Source organism: Lotus japonicus, chromosome 4 (genome assembly GCF_012489685.1).
Source record: "Lotus japonicus ecotype B-129 chromosome 4, LjGifu_v1.2".
Classification (NCBI taxonomy): Eukaryota; Viridiplantae; Streptophyta; class Magnoliopsida; order Fabales; family Fabaceae; genus Lotus; species Lotus japonicus.
In genome coordinates this window covers 80035277-80054712 of record NC_080044.1, presented here as the reverse complement: position 1 = coordinate 80054712, position 19436 = coordinate 80035277, and the positions used below count along the sequence as shown (strand labels likewise).

Below are 19436 nucleotides of genomic sequence, written 5' to 3'. Positions count from 1 at the left end.
CGCCTTTAATAAACTAACATTTGACAAAAAAAACAATGTTGTTTTCATTTTAGTAGATGTAGATGACATCATCGTCACATTAACTCTAAGGAAACAGAAAGAAGAGGCTGTTTCTGCAGCTTAGAACAAAGTGTGAATGTTTCTTCAATATTTTGATAGTGATACAATAGTAGAGATTGTATATAGGAGCTTTGCAAGTACAAGATGATAGAATTACAAGTAACCACATAAGAAACTAACTAGTTATCTGCACATGCTCTCTGATGCATCTAACTAACTAGCTTCCAAATGATTACTAACTTTTAACTACTGTCTTGACAAACTCTAACTCACTCATTCACAAGATCACCACTCAATTGAACTCAATTTTTGCTTTTAACTACTAGGCAACTTGGACTATTTCCTTTGTGAACTCAAACGTGTCTCATAGGGCTCTTTTTTGTTAACTCAAAGTACATTTTGTTGAAGAATAAAGAGGTTGACAGTGGAGAAGAAGAGTGGTGCACCATAGTCGATATGATTCACTTCTGAATAATGATTCATAGACATAGGAATAGTAGAAACACCCCAAACACCCCTTTTTCCTGCGGATTTGGCCAAATAATACACTGAACTAACCACCTAAATACACATGACTAACCATAAAGCACATAACCGTGTAAACTCAGTTGAAATTCCTAAATTCAATTTTACACGGTTCTGTGCTTTATGGTTAGTCATGTGTATTTAGGTGGTTAGTTCAGTGTATTATTTGGCCAAATCCCTAATTTAGGAATTTCAACTTTACACGGTTCTGTGCTTTATGGTTAGTCATGTGTATTTAGGTGGTTAATTCAGTGTATTATTTGGCCAAATCCCTAATTTAGGAATTTCAACTTTACACGGTTATGTGCTTTATGGTTTGTCATGTGTATTTAGGTGGTTAGTTCAGTGTATTATTTGGCCAAATCCGCAGGAAAAATGGGTGTTTGGGGTGTTTATACTATTCCTATGTTTATGAATCATTATTCTTCACTTCTCCATGCTACCTTTTTATGAATAATATAAATAGCTTGCTGACCTCCTAACCTCATGAAAATGTAATGATACGTAGAATGACATATTAGCTCGCTGACCTCCTAATCTCATGAAGATGTGACTTTTTGACTTTGTTAAAAGGTTAATATTAGACCTTAAAATTTGCTTATGACAGATCATAGATCAAGCTTGAACTGCGAAATTAGACTAAAGACTAGGTTTGTGTGGCGAAAAAATTGGCTAGATCTGACCTATTTCTACCTCTACTTGCGAGTGAGAGGAATCCACTCAGAGCTGGAGGCATATAATCCTTGTCACCATGTACTTCCCTTAATTAGTTTAATTCTAATTACCCATGTGTCTCTGTCTCTATTTGCTAGGGATGTTATTCCTACGCTTCATTATAAGGCCAGCAACAGAGAATCAATGGTTCTTTATAGGCTTAATCCAGTTTTTGGTCCCCAACCTTTGTCATAAATATGACTTTAGTCCCTCGCCGGCGTAAAGGTGGGGGTTGGTCCCCAGTTTTTGGCAAAATGATTGGTTTTGGTCCTTCCGGACGGCTGGGTCAACGCCGGAGCTCCGCCAGCTGATGTGGCCCTTGCCACGTCAATTAATGAGCTTATGTGGCTTTTCTTTTTCTTTTTCATTTAAATTCTAAAGCTTATTTATAATTAATAATTTAATTATTATAGCAATTAATGATCATCTTCATCACCATCAGCAGTTCAAAAGAAAAACACCATCATCATCAATCTCCTTTTTTTCTCATCAGCCCACACCCAGATCTACCCCCATCAAATGCCCACTAACACCAGACTTGATTTCCCCCTCCCCCTCTTCGTTCAACCTCCCCCCTCTCGCCCTGGGTTTCGATCTGCCATAGCTAGTGTAAGATTTCTAAGTTTGTGTTCTTTTTTCTGCACTGGTTCGGGGAGACGACGTGGGTGTGGTAGCGCGCCACCATGTCGCGGACGATGGCCGGGGTCCTTATGAGGACGGTGTCGCGGTGGAGGTCGTGGCAGTTAACAGCGGCAATGTGATTGATCCGGTGGAGGAGGAGGGATGAGGAGATCGAAGAAGAGGAGGTTGAACTGGGTGAAGAAGATAACATCTAACCGAAGAACCAAAATCTTCAGATCTACCATGTGGGTATGGTAGCGGTGGGTTGGGGTTATGGGTTTTAGAAACCGAATGCATCAGAAAGAAGAAGAGATGAGATTGTGAAGGTTCGAACCTTATCAGATCTTGTTTACCAATTTGGAGGCGGAGGAGGAGGCCGGCGGCGGTGGAATCGTCGGCCATGGCGAGGTTGACCCAGTCATCGTGGTCACATATTTGGTGGGTGGTATTTGTTGGAATGTTTTGAATAAATGGAAATAATTATAATAATAAAGGAAATGAATAAGGAGTGGAAGGTTGGTTTATCTGCGTGTGCTTGTGCTCCTTGGCTTTTCTGGCTTTTTCATTCTACTCTAATGTTCTAGATTTATCTCCTTGGCTTCTCTGGAAAATTGGTGGATGAGTCTGCTGAAAGTGGCAGAGGAAGATGGTGAAACCACATTCAAACATAGTATTTTTTGCTAATTTTTCTGGGTTTGATGAATGACCCTTTATGTACCTTTGTGATTAATATGAAGATGGATGATGAAGAGCAAAATCTGGGTTTTTGATTTGATGAAGAGATTTGTAATTAATAATTAGATGAAGGATTAATTAGGAAAAAGGAATTAAAGGGTTTAATTATGGTTTTTTTTATAGAATTTAAATGAAAAAGAAAAAGAAAAGCCACCTAAGCTCATTAATTGACGTGGCAAGGGCCACATCAGCTGGCGGAGCTCCGGCGTTGACCCAACCGGCCGGAAGGACCAAAACCAATCATTTTGCCAAAAACTGGGGACTAACCCCCACCTTTACGCCGGCGAGGGACTAAAGCCATATTTATGACAAAGGTTGGGGACCAAAAACTGGATTAAGCCTTCTTTATATAGATACACACGTGCACAAAAAACATATATAGTCCACTTGCTTTTATTATTATACTATTTATATATTGATATTTTAAAATTGGAAAGTAATTAGGAAGCATCATGGATGTTCTGTGGACTAGCAATGCCGATAGTTAATGATTCAGCTTTACTTTCTTTATTAGAATTGATTTCAATCTGCAATTGGTAAGATTCGATGCTGGTAACAATATAGTACTAATATAGTAATATTATTGTTATGAACTTATGATACACTGACCTAACCATACATAATTGGAACGAAGTGCATTCTACGGTAATTCTACAGTATCATGAAAGCTCCCTCGTTCAAAAAAAGTTAAAATGACATGATATGGTACTAGTGACTTTTATGGTGGTGTTACCTCTTTAGGCGAGTTGCAACTTGCTAGTGTTGAATTGGTTTCAAATGTATTTCGGTTTAGAAAATTTATTAGAAAACTAGTTATCGAATTCAATTTTAATTATCCATGTCATCATTATTGAAATTAAAAGGTGGATGAGGACAAGGTGAATGAATCTGATAAAAGAGGAGCTCGTGTGACGTGATGCGTGACGGACAAGGTGGATTGTTAAATAAATTCCACACATTTTTTATGAAATTGATAAATAGGGAAGAAAAATATATAAAAAAATAAAAATTAAAAATTCATGATGGTACAATAGAAACTTTTATTTTTGTGTGATGAGGAAAACAATGAACTGAAAAAAGCAAAAACTAAGGGTCTGTTTGATAACTGTTTCCAAAACAGTTTTCAGTTTTTAAAAACTGAAAACTTGTTTGGTAAGACCTGTTTTCAAAAACAGTTCTCATTTTCAGTTTTTAAAACTAAAAAACCAAAACAGGTAAAAGATGTTTTCAGTTTCAGTTTTTAGTTTTCAGATATCAATTTTCTAAATGTTCGAAAACATGTCATTCAAACTGTTTTCTTTTTCTGAAAACTGTTTTTAAGAATTGTTTCTGAAAACTATTTTAAAAACTGAAAACTAAAACTGCTATCAAACAGGCCCTAAGAGTAACCATTTCAATCAGAAGCTAAAAGAGGGATAACTTCACGAGGAAGTGTTTAAAGTTTAAACTATGAGATGATCCACCCTTCAAAGCATAAGAGAACCCATAAAAATTGGCCGCTTTGCGAATATGTTTAAACTTGACAATTCAATGACACAAAGAAACCGTGATTGAATCATTTTCACCCATCACCTTACAATATTCCATGTCCCATACAAAGATGAGTCCATGTTTGATACCTAAAATCTCTACAAAGAGAGCATATCTACTCTCAAGAAGGAGGTTGAAAAACCTCACATGATAATTTTTATCCACACAAAACCCCCCATGCCAACTACCAACTTGGTTAGTGTAACTATGAAATCAACCATCAACATAAGAAAATAGAGAGAAGGAAGTAAAGAACAAGTGAAAATGAAAACGATTGGTACTAACTAGTATGATTGGTAAATAGTTGAACTTCTTAGCCATTCAATTCAGTTGAGAATTCGATCATTAAATGATATGTAAGGAGAAGAATCATATGAAATAAATATGATGAGGTATTTATTTATTTTTTCGATAATTATATGATAAGGTATTTTGATAAGGTTAGGTCACTCATATGAAAACACTTACTCCATTGAACAAAATATGGTATAGAATAGAATAAACTATAAAGCGTTGAAAATAGCGGATTATTTAGTTTATGACCGTTCATTTTCGTTTAGTTGATCTCGTTTTCATTGAAAAGCAATTACTCCACCACCTCTAATAGTATAATAGCATCAGCATTAGCAGATGTGACAGCTTTCGAGGCCTTTTTCGCTTTCTTCATCCTCTGTAACTCTTCTTCTTCATTTTCAACCCAATCCAATTCATCAACCCTAATTCCCTATAAATCAACCCAGTAATTCTCTCTCTCTCTCACTCTCACACCACCTCTTCTTCGTTATTCTCATCGCAATTCACGCTTCATTTCAATCCTAATTTCAATTTTTCATTCTTCACCATGCCTGTCATTTCCCGACTCGGTTCTTCCATGCACCACCATGCCTTCGTTCCACAAACCTTCGATGCTTCCCATGCCAGGAAATCCTCTTTTGTTGCTGCTTCTGGGAGTAGTAGACGGGGTCGTAGGTTGATTGTTGCTGCCAGCCCCCCTACTGAAGATGCTGTTGTTGCTACTGAACCGCTCACCAAGCAGGATCTCGTCGATTATCTTGCCTCTGGGTGTAAGCCCAAGCAAAACTGGAGGTGCCTCCTTCTTCTCTTTCTCGCTTTCGATTTTCTTGTTACACTGATAATAGAAAAGGGGTCAAATAGTCTCAATTATAAGCACCATTTGATGGAATAATAATTGTTTCTTAGTGCATGTTATGTTTTCATACATGGTGGGAATTTCTTTAGCTTTTGGGGCTATCCATTGTCATGATTTTGTCTTCACTGTGGATTTCCAAACATGCACTAGAATGTGATTAGGAGAATGGTGTGGAACAGTCCAGCTGAGTACACGTGCCTTTGCCCTGTTGAATGCATGGGAGTTCTTTCCTTCCATTTCAGCATTTTTGTTTTTTAGTAATGGTGCTTTAAACTGCTCAAATGGACAACCGCACCATGGCATTGCCCTATTGTTATCAGTTATATTAAAGTTGTTTGTCTCACTTACTTATACTCAGGGTAAAGTTGGAAAAATGGCCCCTCCCAAACAACCCCTAAAGCTACAGATAAAATGGGACTTCAGTGATGAATAGAAATGGACAGAGGGAATATAATTGTAGGGTCTTATGTTTGTTTTTCATGAAGAGCCCTTTTTCCTTGTCTTTTGTCCTGTTCTGTTTGTATTTGAAGTAAGTTTATGTAGCATTGGATTAGGTTTCTTGGAAGTATGAATTTTGAACTATCTCTTACGTGATCAGTATTGCTTGATTTGCTTGTGTGTATAGGCAGTTTAATTTATTCATTTAGCCTTGCAGAATAGGTACTGAACATGAGAAGTTTGGTTTTGAGTTGGGAAGCTTGCGTCCTATGAAGTATGAGCAAATAGCAGAACTGCTGAATGGCATTGCTGAGAGATTTGACTGGGATAAAATTATGGAAGGTGATAAAATTATTGGACTTAAACAGGTAAGCTAATATGTTCATGAGCAAGAGTGCAAACATTTTATTTGAGAAATACAAGTTATTTTGTTTGTTAAAAATGATTCCTGATTCAAGCATTCAATGCTCTTGTAATGTTGGAGATTTGAAGTGAAGCTTTTTTTCACATTATGTGAACCAGGGCAAGCAAAGCATATCATTGGAGCCAGGGGGTCAGTTTGAACTAAGTGGAGCTCCTCTTGAAACCTTGCATCAGACTTGTGCTGAAGTCAATTCTCACCTCTATCAGGTTAGTCTTACCTTCTCTACTGTTTTTCCATTAGAGAAAGAAATTTAGAATTCTTTTTCCATCACAGTTGCAGTCATTGAACTGTTGCATCTTATTAGATAGCTAAATTTTACTAGTAGTTCATCGTGTTTTACCACAGTTATGCTATTTAGCACGACACGAATTGCAAAAATGTTAGACGAAGGGGGAAGTGAGATATCACGGGGGGGGGGGGGTGAAAAATGTGGAAGAGAGAGAAAAAGTGAAAAATTCCTTTCCAACTAAACTTTTATGCAAAAGTTATGAAGCGCATTTCATACCAATGAGCATTATATTTTTTTGTAATCTGATGGTTACCTAGATATTTATTTCAGAGATGTCAATTATTTCCATATAATGTATATATAGGTTAAAGCTGTTGCTGAAGAAATGGGAATTGGATTTTTGGGGATTGGTTTCCAGCCAAAGTGGGGACTCAAGGACATACCTATAATGCCAAAGGTAGTCTTTCTTTCTCCCCACCTTTCAAGTTATTGAACTGGTTGAACATGTACAGGTTTCTTAACTTTCTGTTGAAATAAAAACCTTGCTTGGATGTCAGTTCCTATCTTCACCAGATATCACTAATATGGTTTTTTAAATTGGTTACAGCAGACTATTTCTAGTCAATTTTTCATGAATTTGACTAGGGTTCCTGATTTCAGTATTAATTAGTTGTCAAATTTTACAGCACTATTATTTAACTATAATGACTTGAGATTATTGCAAAAACCTTTTGTGAGTCGCACATGAGCCCAAATGAGAATGGCATGTGGAATTTTGATAATACTTGAGTACACTGCTGAAAAAGAATTTGTCCACAATGATTGATTGCTCAATTGCACTTGGATGAACACAAATATTATATGTTTTTAGAGGTGTGGATGGAGGGGTGATTCAGTAACTTTTACTGATTACGTACTGTTTGTATATGCTTATATGTAAATGGCTCTCATCTTAAAGTTATAATTTTTAGTTATTTCTGTGTTGGTGTTTAACTTTAAGGTTCATATACATATTTATGGCTATATAATAGGCTTAACTTTTATGACCATTGGTACTTCTACACTATGAAATATGGTTATATCAGTGTTTATTGTTTCATTTCTTGACAAGTACAGCCCACTTTTCGATCGTATAGCAGTGGTCTCTGTGTTTTTGTCGATTTCTTTTTCGATAACTGAACTATGACTGTGCTTCTTTCTTGACCTTTTGTGGTTAAATTACCTTGCATCTCACAATGCATTATGGCTCAGGGAAGATATGAGATTATGAGGAATTACATGCCCAAAGTTGGTTCTCTTGGCCTTGACATGATGTTCAGGACATGTACTGTGCAGGTGAGATGTACGAATATTTGTGAGCTTATTTTTAACAAATCCATCCTAATTTAAACATGGTGAATAGAGTAGTATCTTCTGACTTAAACATACATAGTTATTAGCTTTCATGGTGGGTTGTAATAAAGTTTAAATTTTACTTTTATAGGTCAATCTGGACTTTAGTTCTGAAGCTGACATGATCAGGAAGTTTCGTGCTGGCTTAGCTTTGCAGCCTGTAAGAAAAGTTGACATTTTGTATTATTTTTATTAAGGAATTTTTTCAGTGTCATGGGTCATGGGATAACTGGCATTATCTTTAAAACAGATAGCAACAGCCCTTTTTGCAAATTCACCCTTCAAAGAGGGAAAGCCTAATGGTTATGTCAGTATGAGAAGGTACAGAGAAGTTTTCTTGCAGTTATTTCCTTTCTCACTTTGCATCGTGAAGGTGCCTTATTCAATTTTCATACACTTGAAACAGCCATATTTGGACTGATACTGATAAGGACCGCTCAGGCATGCTGCCCTTTGTTTTTGATGACTCCTTTGGGTAAGAGATTATTTTAAAATTTTGGAGAATTATTGAATTAAGACTTCAGCATTTATTTCTAAATCTTCTGACTAGGCTTCATGGGTTTTAATTGAATTTTATAAGAAGGCATAAAAATAAAAATAAACTTGTATTGTTGTGTAAGATCTTTCGTTCTCTTGCTGAATCAGTAATCCTTAATATTGATTGTCCCAAATCCAAAATACATGTATTTGGAAATATACACATTGAATGGTATGTCAACTTTTGACATTCAAGATCCCAATGCAATCAAGTTTAGAGTTTTAGGATGTTCTATTTGCTATTTATGTGTTTTCCACCCCTTCCAATCCTTGGTATTACATCTTTCCCTCCAGCTGCCTCTGTTCTTCACTACTATACCCAATGTGTTACACTCTCCCAATTATGTGTTTTTCCACCCCTTCCAATCCTTGGTATAATCTTTATTTTGAAAATCTTGATGAAAATTACATAGCTAAGAAATGTGAAGAATTGACTGTATGTTTTTTTTTTTTCATGTTATATTTCTTTCTAGGAAGTCATTCATGTGAAGTTATTATTTATATGACAGTGTATTATTTTCCATGTTAGTTCATTTTAATTAAAAATTATTGGACTGGGTGTCAGCTCGCATGATGAATTGTCTTTTCTGTTTTTCAAAGAAAGGCTTGTCAATGTTATTTCATGCAGTTATTTGATTATTCTCTTTTCACATGTTTTTCTTCCAAATCCCTGATTGCAGGTTTGAGCAGTACGTTGATTATGCTCTTGATGTCCCAATGTATTTTGTCTATCGGAAACACAAATATATCGACTGTACTGGAATGACATTCAGGGTTCCCATCTATCTTTGATTTTCTTGTAATTTAAGGCTATCTCATGTAGCCCTGCCGCTCTTTATTGTGAAAGTTAATTTCTTTGACCCAGTATTCGTAATCTTAATTTGTTCAGTTTTGAGAAATGATTATTTTTCATCGCAGGACTTCTTGGCAGGAAAGCTTCCTTGCATTCCCGGTGAATTACCGACTCTCAATGATTGGGAGAATCACTTAACCACTATATTTCCTGAGGTTTGTTTTTATGGGTTTCACATTTTAACTGGTTTTTGTTGCTTTTGCAATGGGTTTGAAGCTTTTTTATGGTTGTGTAGTTACAAAACATTACTCTTTTCAGGTCAGATTGAAGAGGTATTTGGAGATGAGAGGTGCTGATGGAGGGCCTTGGAGAAGGTTATGTGCTTTACCGGCATTTTGGGTGAGTGGACTTTTACTACTTGCACGTGATATTCATAGTTACACTTCATCCTTTTTACTTTCACAAAACCTGTTCCTCGAGGCTCTATCCTTAACAATCTGATGGCTATTGTATTTAAGAGCAAAATGAAATATGTTTTTAATAAAATAAGGTTATCTTTGTTTGCACGCTCTGTTAAGAACTGCTTCAATTTAGTAACATAAGCTCATTATAATTTTTTTGATCGTGTCAGGTAGGGTTATTGTATGATGAGGATTCTTTGCAAGGTGTTCTGGATTTGACTGCAGATTGGACTCAGCAAGAAAGACAAATGCTAAGGAATAAGGTAGCATCCTTAGTAACCTTAGTTTTCAATCTATTATTCAACCCGCAAACTTAAGTAGTTAGGTACAGTTTCAGAAGTGATTTTTCTTCTTAGCCTTCAGCATGCCCATACACAAACTCCATTTTGGCTTGAAGCATGGACAAAATGCAAACTTGCTGTACCTTGTGCTGAAATTTAATTAGGGAAAAGGGAGGGGTACTGCAGCAAGCTTGTGCTAAACTAAACTTTAGTACCTTGTGCTGGACTAAACAGCAAGGATAGACTATCACAAGCTTGCTGTAACTTGTGCTGAAATTAATCAAGTGAGCGAAGTGGCCTTTTGAATCCGTGTTAAAGCTGAAGCTAGGTGCAAACCTGAAAAAGGATGAAAGGGAGCTATTTCAATTTTTAAATTGTCTATTGTTAGGTTCTTGAATTTTAGAGGGCTCAATATGATTTGAAACCTGGAAGAGGAAATATTAACCTCTGCTTGCTTTTAGAAAATGTTTTCTATTTTCATTTTCTGTATTCATTTTGAATTATAACAAATAGTGTAGAGTGAAGACAAATTTTTAAAACAGAAAATAAAATGAAAATAAAGTGGTATTTTTGTAATTAAAAATGAGAACAGGAAACTGAAAAAAAAACAAATAAGCCTTTTCCTTCTCTGATGTCAACTTCTCTCCCTCTCTATCACCCACACATGCATGCACATATACACATATTGGGATTTCTCTTTTCAGACTTGAGATATTCCTCTGATAATTGTCATAAGTTAATATTTTGCTATGCAATAATTTTTATTTCAGCAATAGTCATTATTCGAAGAAGATGTCTATACTTACCATCAGAGTCTGTATCTGGCAGGTTACTGTATCTGGTCTAAAAACACCATTCCGAGATGGTTTGCTGAAGCATGTTGCTGAAGATGTTCTAAAGTTGGCCAAGGTCGTGTCATTATTTGTGTTATTGCTGTTATGTTATCGTCAATATTGCTAAGGGAATTGTTATACCCACAGGATGGCTTGGAAAAAAGAGGCTTCAAGGAATCAGGATTTTTAAATGAGGTAGCGGAGGTGGTTAGAACAGGTAATGTATTAAGGCTATATCCTTTTTTTAGTCATGTATATCTATTGATGGCAATGGGCAGGGTCGAAAAAATTACTCATACTTGAATCTATTATGCACATTGGTAGTAACTTTAATTAATGTACATGTACTTATAAACTCTTGAATATTTGTGTAGAAAGTGAGAGTTTTAGGTAGTAGAAATTGTTGGCAGGACTAGATTTGTTTAGTTTAAAAAATAGGACTGTTTTTTAAACAAAAAAAGGATTTCATTGGCTCGGAGAAAATCTGAGGGATCAAAATTGCGCATGGACGAAACTAGAGCCCATGTCATCTCTTGAGTTTTCACTTTTCATCTTTTAGGTTAAAATTTGTTTTTAGACTCATTTTCAATTTGGTTCTTGGACAATGTTTTCAATTTAGTTCCAATACGCACAAGGACTAAACTATTATATATTTTCTTCACTAAGCCATACACATGAGATGTTATGTTCCTCAGTCTTTTTTGTTTATTTGGTATTTGCTAATAATGTTGATGTTGGCAGGTGTCACTCCAGCTGAGAGGCTTTTAGAGTTGTATGATGGAAAGTGGAACCAATCTGTAGATCATGTGTTTGAGGAATTGCTTTATTGAGGTGTATTCAATCACTTGCTTATTAATCACGTCTACGTGGGAGTTTAATGTACGTGGGAACCTTACCTTTGGTTATAGGCTTAGTTATCTCTCTTGTGAACTGCTTTTAGATATAGAAAATAATATATGATGTAATTTTTCGCCTTGAGATTCCGGATCAACTTATCATTGGAAACATGATCTGATCAGGCTGGCACTTAGAAGTTTGAGAATAACATCAGCTTAGTGCATGTTTGGAAATCCTTCTGCAATTGATAGAAGCTGATACTTGAGGAAATAGAAGTTGTTTGAAATGGTTTATTGTCGGTAAAAATGTTGCTAGAATGATTCTTATTAACTTGTTGCAATATTACTATTTAGTATTTACGTTATGGTTCAATTTTTCTTGATCAATGTTGTATTAGAAAGATACATCTTAACTAACCAGCTTGTCAACTTCACTTTTGTAACAACTGATTAACTCTTAAACAAGCTGTATTTACTTCATAAAGACACACATATAGCATGGAATTGCACTGCATTTGATTCTGAATGCACCTTGATAGTTGAGTGTGAATATCTTAAAATGCAATTGGTTGGCGAATGAAGAGACTAGGGAGAGGTCGGTTGTTGCCGTGGATGGAACATTCTATCTAAAGCTTGAGTTCATTAAATTCTAATTGATGGGTTACCTTTTCTCATCTAATGATTTGAAAACTCTTTGTCCAACTGCATAACTCTCGTGGACCAAGAAAAAGACAACTCTCCTCCTTAAACCTCTCTTCACTTGCTAACAAGTAGGGTTATGATAGGATATTGTCATCGTGCAAATGGATGTTAGCACACACTATTGAACTCTTACGAATTGAGATGAAATTTCATTCACATTGTACTTACCATATATTGTCTAAACTTGCTGTGTTTGCTATGTGAAATGAAATGATATGTTTACAACTTTCTCATATTCTTCTTACATTCCTGTTTCATTGAATTACATATCAGCTGATGTGAGAATAATATGGAGTGCTTTGTTAATAAGTATCCTTAAGACATGGGTTGATAAAAATAAACTTGTTACTTAAGAAAGTAATTATTAAGTGCTTTCAAGATTCTCAAAATATTAAATGCCTCAGTGACACATTAACAAAACATAATGCTTCCTGTACGAATTCACATGCAATTTTATGGCTTTGCCTCTCGTTAGGATTTTCTCATACGTAACTACAGCTCTTCTGTATACGATCTGCATCTAGAAAAATTATAAACAATCTTCCTCTCTGTTGCAGCTTTTCCATGGATATTTATTAATAGATTGCCGCACTAGTTCTTAGATTTCGGGTAAGGCCTAACTCGAAGTTAATGTTGAGGGGTTGCTCCATATTTATAATGACTGTTTTAGTAATATATCTAGTTAATGTAAGACTTCTCAACACTATTACCCAAATACTGTACTTTCTTTAAGGAAATCCTAGGATTCCCACAGCAGTACCCAACTACTGCTTAGTGGGTATAATACAGTTGTCTTGAGAAGGATACATGTTCCAAGTTGCAACGGAACTGTGATGCTCTTCATAATTGAATTCATATCCTCTGTTAAGATATTCAGTAGGTTTTATATTATTAAACTCATCCATAATTTTATCTTTAGTGAATGATTGAGAACTAATTATTGCTTCTCACTAAACTTCCCATGGTTTAGCACCAACTGTGTGATTGATAGTATGCTTAGATCCAACTTCTTTTTTCTCATAATCAATTCTGAAACTAATAAGCTTCTTCTGATAATTGATTTTGGCTTCAGGATCAATTGTAGCAGGGTTTCAAAACCTATACATACTCTCTTTTATTAAGGGTATACGATATACCATAACATGTGAAAACATAAACCAAAAATTTGTCATTGTAAACAACCTGTTTGTGAACTGAAGTTGTAGAAGAAAAACCATTGAACCAGGTAACAATTTTCCCACCACTCTCTCACAAACCTCCACTGCTAACAATATGTCGATGGTTTTCAAGTAAAAAGGTGAAAATCGGTTGTCAAATTACTGTGGAAAAGCATGTTGACCAAACAAGGAAATAGACAATTTGAGATCATATTGACAGATGGGGTATCAAGTGGTAGGAAGGAGTGATAATTCAGATATCATAATAAGGCCATGAGAACAATAATGCAACTTCTTGTCCCTTTCCATATCCAGCTCACTAATCTTATTAGAGTTTGACATGGCCCCTTCCCAACAAACCCACATGAAATTATTAATTGAACTTGTATTGATAATAATATTTATTTCCCATTTGACAGAAAGGAAATACCAATTTTATCATATCTCATCATCTCTTCTTACACTGCACCTACAAAAGGGTATCCTTCCCCCTCCCATCTCAACTTGTACTTGATCATCTTCTGAGACTTTTCTTCAGAACTTTCTTTCCTTTGAGGTTTTTTCAGATCATCAAGGACAGTTCATCAAAATGAGAGAAATCCTTCATGTTCAAGCTGGCCAATGTGGCAACCAAATTGGAGGCAAGTTTTGGGAGGTTATGTGTGATGAACATGGCATAGATCAGAGTGGAAGTTATGTAGGCAACTCTCATCTTCAACTTGAGAGGGTTAATGTGTACTACAATGAAGCAAGTGGTGGACGCTACGTTCCTCGAGCTGTTCTCATGGATCTTGAACCGGGGACTATGGATAGCTTGCGCTCCGGTCCTTATGGAAAAATATTCCGGCCTGATAACTTCGTGTTCGGCCAAAATGGAGCTGGAAACAACTGGGCTAAAGGGCATTATACTGAGGGAGCTGAGCTTATTGACTCAGTTCTTGATGTTGTTCGTAAAGAAGCTGAGAACTGTGATTGCTTGCAAGGTACATACTTTCTTATAACATGTTTGGATCAACTGAATTCTCCTTAGAATCAATTCTGGCACCAGAATTAGTTTTATCATTAGAATCAATTGTAGAAGATTTTCCAAACATGTTAGTTCAATTCATATAGTCAACTCAAGTTAAATAGCGTGGTTCTGAAACACGATCACTTATGGGGAGAAGCTACATCGAGTTACCGTGCTTTGGACTATGTATCACCACCAATCTAAATGTGCTATAAGAATATTGAGAAAATAAATGTCCATGCATTCAGACATCTTATTGTTTATGCATAAGCATCATGTCAATGTTTAGAATTTTGATATCATGTACATATTTTTCGATGTGGATTTTGTTTATAGTTTTAATGTGTATTCAATTTGTTTCATGATCACAGGCTTCCAAATTTGTCATTCACTGGGAGGTGGAACTGGATCTGGAATGGGTACCCTGCTGATCTCAAAGATCAGAGAAGAGTATCCTGATAGGATGATGATGACTTTCTCAGTGTTCCCTTCTCCTAAGGTCTCTGACACTGTGGTTGAGCCTTACAATGCCACCCTCTCTATTCATCAACTAGTTGAAAATGCGGATGAGTGCATGGTCCTTGATAATGAGGCACTCTATGATATCTGTTTCCGAACACTCAAGCTCACAAATCCAAGTTGTAAGTGTTGTTAACCAAGTTTTAGAACACAACTCTAGTGATTTATGATCCAACAAAGTAAAACTGTTCGTGAAATTTCACATGGATAATGCAAAAATGTCAGAGCATGTCTAATGTTTGAACAGAGGACTTCAATTAGCTCTCTCTATTTTGATCAGTATATATGTTGAGTTTTACTTAGATTAGTTCCAAAATTAAACAGTTATTTTGTTATTGATTGTACGAAACCTGCTAGCCTAAAATTTTAGATTCTTTCTTATGCAAAGTCCTTTAGGCTTGATAGATGATGAATCCAAGAGTGTGCTGATTAAGTTTACTTTCATATTAAGTTAGATGAATGGAATTAAAAAGACAAGGATAAAATTTGAGACAATTTAATTAGAAAGGTTCTATTATCATGTCACTAATTTACTCTGAAAACTTAAAAGTTGGATGAAATCACATTATAAGTGTAATGATTTTATATATGTAACACATGACTTCACTAACCAATCATCTGTTTCAAAAAAGTAAAGCAAAGAAAAGAGAAATGTGTAAGAATTATATTCCATATAAACATAAGTTAATTGTCAGTTGTATTGAGTATTGACTAATAATACAATAAATTCTGATTTTTAAACACCTAATCTAGGACATTCACCTTTCATATATCCTAATTTTCTCTATCTTTGTCTCACATCAGATCATATGTATCACATCTATTACTTCTCCCACTTCTCAACCATTTTCCTAATATCTCTTGCATGGACTGATATTTTTGTGTGTTGTTGGTGACATGATGCAGTTGGTGATCTGAACCATTTGATCTCAACAACAATGAGTGGAGTAACATGTTGCCTCCGGTTTCCAGGCCAACTCAACTCAGATCTCCGCAAACTAGCTGTTAACCTTATCCCTTTCCCTCGCCTCCACTTCTTCATGGTTGGTTTTGCCCCCTTAACTTCAAGGGGTTCTCAACAGTACAGTTCCCTCACCATCCCTGAGCTCACTCAGCAGATGTGGGATGCAAGAAACATGATGTGTGCTGCAGACCCAAGACACGGCAGGTATGAACCAACTATCCCAGACACATGAATGTTTCTTTATGACACTTTCTCATGTAACAGCTTATTAGGCTTCAAGTGTGAAGAGGCTACAATTATCAAGCTCTAAACCACTTAGTGCATGTTTGAAAACCCTTCAACAATTGATTATGAAATCAGAATCAATTTTGGGGAAAAACTTCTTTAAGTAGCTTTTGAGTTTTAGCATTGACTCTGATGAAAGAGAAGTTGTTCCAAACATGTTATTAGCCATATAGCTTCTGATACCGTGTCATGAACGAGCTAGAAAAGAACTGAAGCTTTTGAGCGAAGATGTATTAATAGTTTTTTATGTTATATTTCTAACAGGTATCTGACCGCTTCGGCCATGTTTCGTGGCAAGATGAGCACAAAGGAGGTGGACCAACAGATGATAAACGTGCAGAACAAGAACTCATCATACTTTGTGGAGTGGATACCAAACAATGTGAAGTCAAGTGTTTGTGACATCCCACCAACTGGGTTGTCAATGTCCTCCACTTTCATTGGAAATTCCACTTCCATTCAGGAGATGTTTAGGCGAGTTTCGGAACAGTTCACTGTGATGTTCAAGAGAAAGGCCTTCTTGCATTGGTACACTGCAGAGGGTATGGATGAGATGGAGTTTACTGAGGCTGAGAGTAACATGAATGACTTGGTAGCTGAGTACCAACAGTATCAAGATGCTACAGCAGTGGAAGAAGAGGAGGGTGATGAAGAGGAGGAAGAGTTTGATACATAAGAATGAGGTGAAAGTCCCTATTGGGTCGTGCCATGACAAATTCTATGTGTGCGTGTACGTGCATGTTTGGATATATGGTAAATTTTATGTTGGTGGGAGAATTGATTCGGGAAGAAGCTGCTCTCAGTAGCTTTTTGTGGTAGCAGAATTGATTCTAGAAGATCTGAACGTGAATGCAAGCATGCTATATATGGGTTATGATACATTGGGAATTTGGGAAAGGAAGGATGTGTTTTATTTATATTTATTACTGGGTTTACAAGTTCTAGTTGAAAGTACATATGATTTGGGGCTCTAAGCTCTCATGGGAGTAATATTTTTTCAACCTTTTTGTCTTTTGAATTTGTTGTGGGACTTTGTTTGTTAATGCACACCTTACAGTGGCTTTTGTTTTGTTTCACTCCCCATCTTTTCTTTTTGTCTTGTCTTTATCCAAGTTAATAATCGACAGTGTTCTGGATACATGTTTCAACATCTTAGAATCACTACTCAAATTATAAAAACTGCTTCAGTTTGTTTGGAAATATGTTGTGCTCACAACCCCTACTTGTAGCTTCTCTTGTAATCACTTCTCATCAAATGTTAAAACCTTCAAGTTTCTACTAAAATAATCAATGGCTATGTTTGGATACAATTGAAAGTTGAGCACATACTTAAGCCAAACAAAGAATAAAACTTTTCTTACGGTTCAGAAAGTAAGTATGTTTAGAGCATCTCAAATACTCACTAATTTTTCTACATTATATTTTATATCATTCTTTATAATTTCTCTTAATGTCATATCATCTACATCATTTTACTAATTTTGTACTTCTAACACAACAACTCTTAAAAAAAATTCTAATAGGCCTCACGATCAACATCACTCTTTGGTCAAGTTTGCATTGCTTCAATTTTTCGTGAATAGAATAATGTTTATTATCTTGTCATATGTGGACTTTCTGAAATAGACTTAGTGTCTCCCGTGAGATAAAAGTGTCTGTAGTGAGACACTGCTACAGTGCTACTTGCCATGCTATAGATCTGAATTGCTCAAACAGTTTAAGACACTCATACAGAAGTGTCTCTCATGTCAGTGAGACATTAGGGTTAGAGTTGGAGATGCTCTTACGTTACACTCAATTGGTCACCAAATACGAACCAATTTTATTTATTTTTGCATTGTATGCCTTCCAAATTTACTTTTAAGTAGACGCAGCTCTCATTCTCCATTACATTTTAGTGCCATATTTTGATATTGTTCCATTGGTACTAAAGAAGCTATATAGTGGATTAGCTTAAAAAAATTAACGACTAAAGAAATAATTATACTTTTTTTTTATAGTTGGCTGGGGTTTCATTCTCAAATTTTGTGAATGGAAAAAAATTATTGATCAACTTTCTACCGCTTATTGCGCTGAGTGTGTGGTAAGGGATTAGTCTCACAATTATCGGCTGTAAAATATTTTAGCCAACATAAAAACAGGTAAAATATCTCTAAGCTAGTCGGTTTAATTTTTTTTTTCAACATGGAGGGGCAAGCCCCGTGTTGGTGTAGAATTCTTAGATTTTGATTTTAGTTTCTAATTTCTAACTTAGTTAGTCTTAAAAAGCTAGAAGTGTTTTCTCTCCGTTCTTCTGTTTTTGTAAAATAGTAGCTAAGATATTTGAAATATATATTAAAAAAATAAACTATTTTAAACTCAGAATGTTTAGATAAATAATAAAAGTCCACTGTAAAAAAAATCCATAGCTTCAAAAAAAAATCCATGAAAATAGTACAATAAATTGATATATTCACCGATTTCTTTCAACACGGGTCCATAGCTCAGTGGTAGAGCATTTGACTGCAGATCAAGAGGTCACCGGTTCGAACCCGGTTGGGCCCTTTTTCAACCATATTTTTAAATTTTGATTGCAAGTTCAATGGTTTCGATTTTTTTTACTGCTACTCTATCCTGTGATATATGGATGCTTTCAATCAAACTTTTAGGTAGCACTTGTCTTTTATCCTATCTAATCAAAAGTAGTGGAAACATGCAATCAGGAAGATTGTGAATAAATATACATTATTAGATTTAGGGCCCGTTTGGTGACCAGGATAGAATATGACAGGATAATAATTATATCCTGTTGTTATCTGTTGTTTGTTGCACCAGCAGTATATGATAACACTATCCTGTCTTTTATCCTATCCTGTCAATCATGTGTAAAAGTTATCCTGAGGGGGGAGCTAGGATAGAGTAGGATAGGATACCAGTTATATATTTTCTTTCGGTATCCTAACTCCAAATTAATTTATTTTAATATTATATAATTTATAATAATATTAATTAATAAATATAAAAATATTAATTTAACTAAAATAAAAAATAAATAAAATTATTATTCATAAATAGAAAAAATAGACTACTCACTTACAAATATTGATTTATTAATAATAATAGACTAATTTAATATTTTCATCTCCTATTATTTAAAAATTATTTATCTACTTATATAATAATTTAAATATAAAGTATTTTTGAAATAATAATATTTTTAATTTAATTAATTTTTATTGTTTATCACGTGTCACAACTAAGT

General features: G+C 35.3%; 2 protein-coding genes and 1 non-coding gene across 4 annotated transcripts; all 3 read left to right on the top strand.

Moving 5' to 3' along the window:
- Window positions 1-4792: 4792 nt before the first annotated feature.
- LOC130711046 (glutamate--cysteine ligase, chloroplastic) lies at window positions 4793-11932 on the top strand. 2 transcript variants are annotated; one of them, XM_057560484.1, is made up of 16 exons: window positions 4793-5271; window positions 5991-6141; window positions 6296-6403; window positions 6791-6883; window positions 7678-7761; window positions 7910-7978; window positions 8069-8139; window positions 8225-8293; window positions 9036-9129; window positions 9274-9363; window positions 9467-9547; window positions 9780-9872; window positions 10719-10799; window positions 10871-10940; window positions 11465-11602; window positions 11743-11932. In XM_057560484.1, exons 1-15 carry the CDS (start codon window positions 5027-5029, stop codon window positions 11551-11553), a joined length of 1488 nt encoding a protein of 495 aa, XP_057416467.1. In that variant the 5' UTR covers window positions 4793-5026; the 3' UTR covers window positions 11554-11602; window positions 11743-11932. The 2 variants fall into 2 exon arrangements, with proteins under 2 accessions (XP_057416467.1, XP_057416466.1); XM_057560483.1 differs by having other exon boundaries at window positions 4794-5271; window positions 11465-11932.
- Window positions 11933-13858: 1926 nt separating this feature from the next.
- On the top strand, window positions 13859-17271 carry LOC130711048 (tubulin beta-1 chain). Its single transcript, XM_057560486.1, has 4 exons — window positions 13859-14401; window positions 14799-15068; window positions 15853-16114; window positions 16460-17271. Exons 1-4 carry the CDS (start codon window positions 14008-14010, stop codon window positions 16869-16871), a joined length of 1338 nt encoding a protein of 445 aa, XP_057416469.1. The 5' UTR covers window positions 13859-14007; the 3' UTR covers window positions 16872-17271.
- A 1396-nt stretch (window positions 17272-18667) lies between these two features.
- TRNAC-GCA (transfer RNA cysteine (anticodon GCA)) lies at window positions 18668-18739 on the top strand. Its single transcript has one exon. It is a non-coding gene; the product is annotated as a tRNA-Cys (tRNA).
- The last annotated feature ends 697 nt before the right edge of the window (window positions 18740-19436 follow it).

Coding starts and splice junctions, on each gene's coding strand:
- LOC130711046 (XM_057560484.1), top strand. CDS start 5,027: ATGCCTGTCATTTCCCGACTCGGTTCTTCCATGCACCACCATGCCTTC. Junction 7,979..8,068: donor CTGGCTTAGCTTTGCAGCCT/GTAAGAAAAGTT, acceptor TCTTTAAAACAG/ATAGCAACAGCCCTTTTTGC. Junction 9,873..10,718: donor GACAAATGCTAAGGAATAAG/GTAGCATCCTTA, acceptor TGTATCTGGCAG/GTTACTGTATCTGGTCTAAA.
- LOC130711048 (XM_057560486.1), top strand. CDS start 14,008: ATGAGAGAAATCCTTCATGTTCAAGCTGGCCAATGTGGCAACCAAATT. Junction 15,069..15,852: donor CAAGCTCACAAATCCAAGTT/GTAAGTGTTGTT, acceptor GACATGATGCAG/TTGGTGATCTGAACCATTTG. Junction 16,115..16,459: donor GCAGACCCAAGACACGGCAG/GTATGAACCAAC, acceptor TATTTCTAACAG/GTATCTGACCGCTTCGGCCA.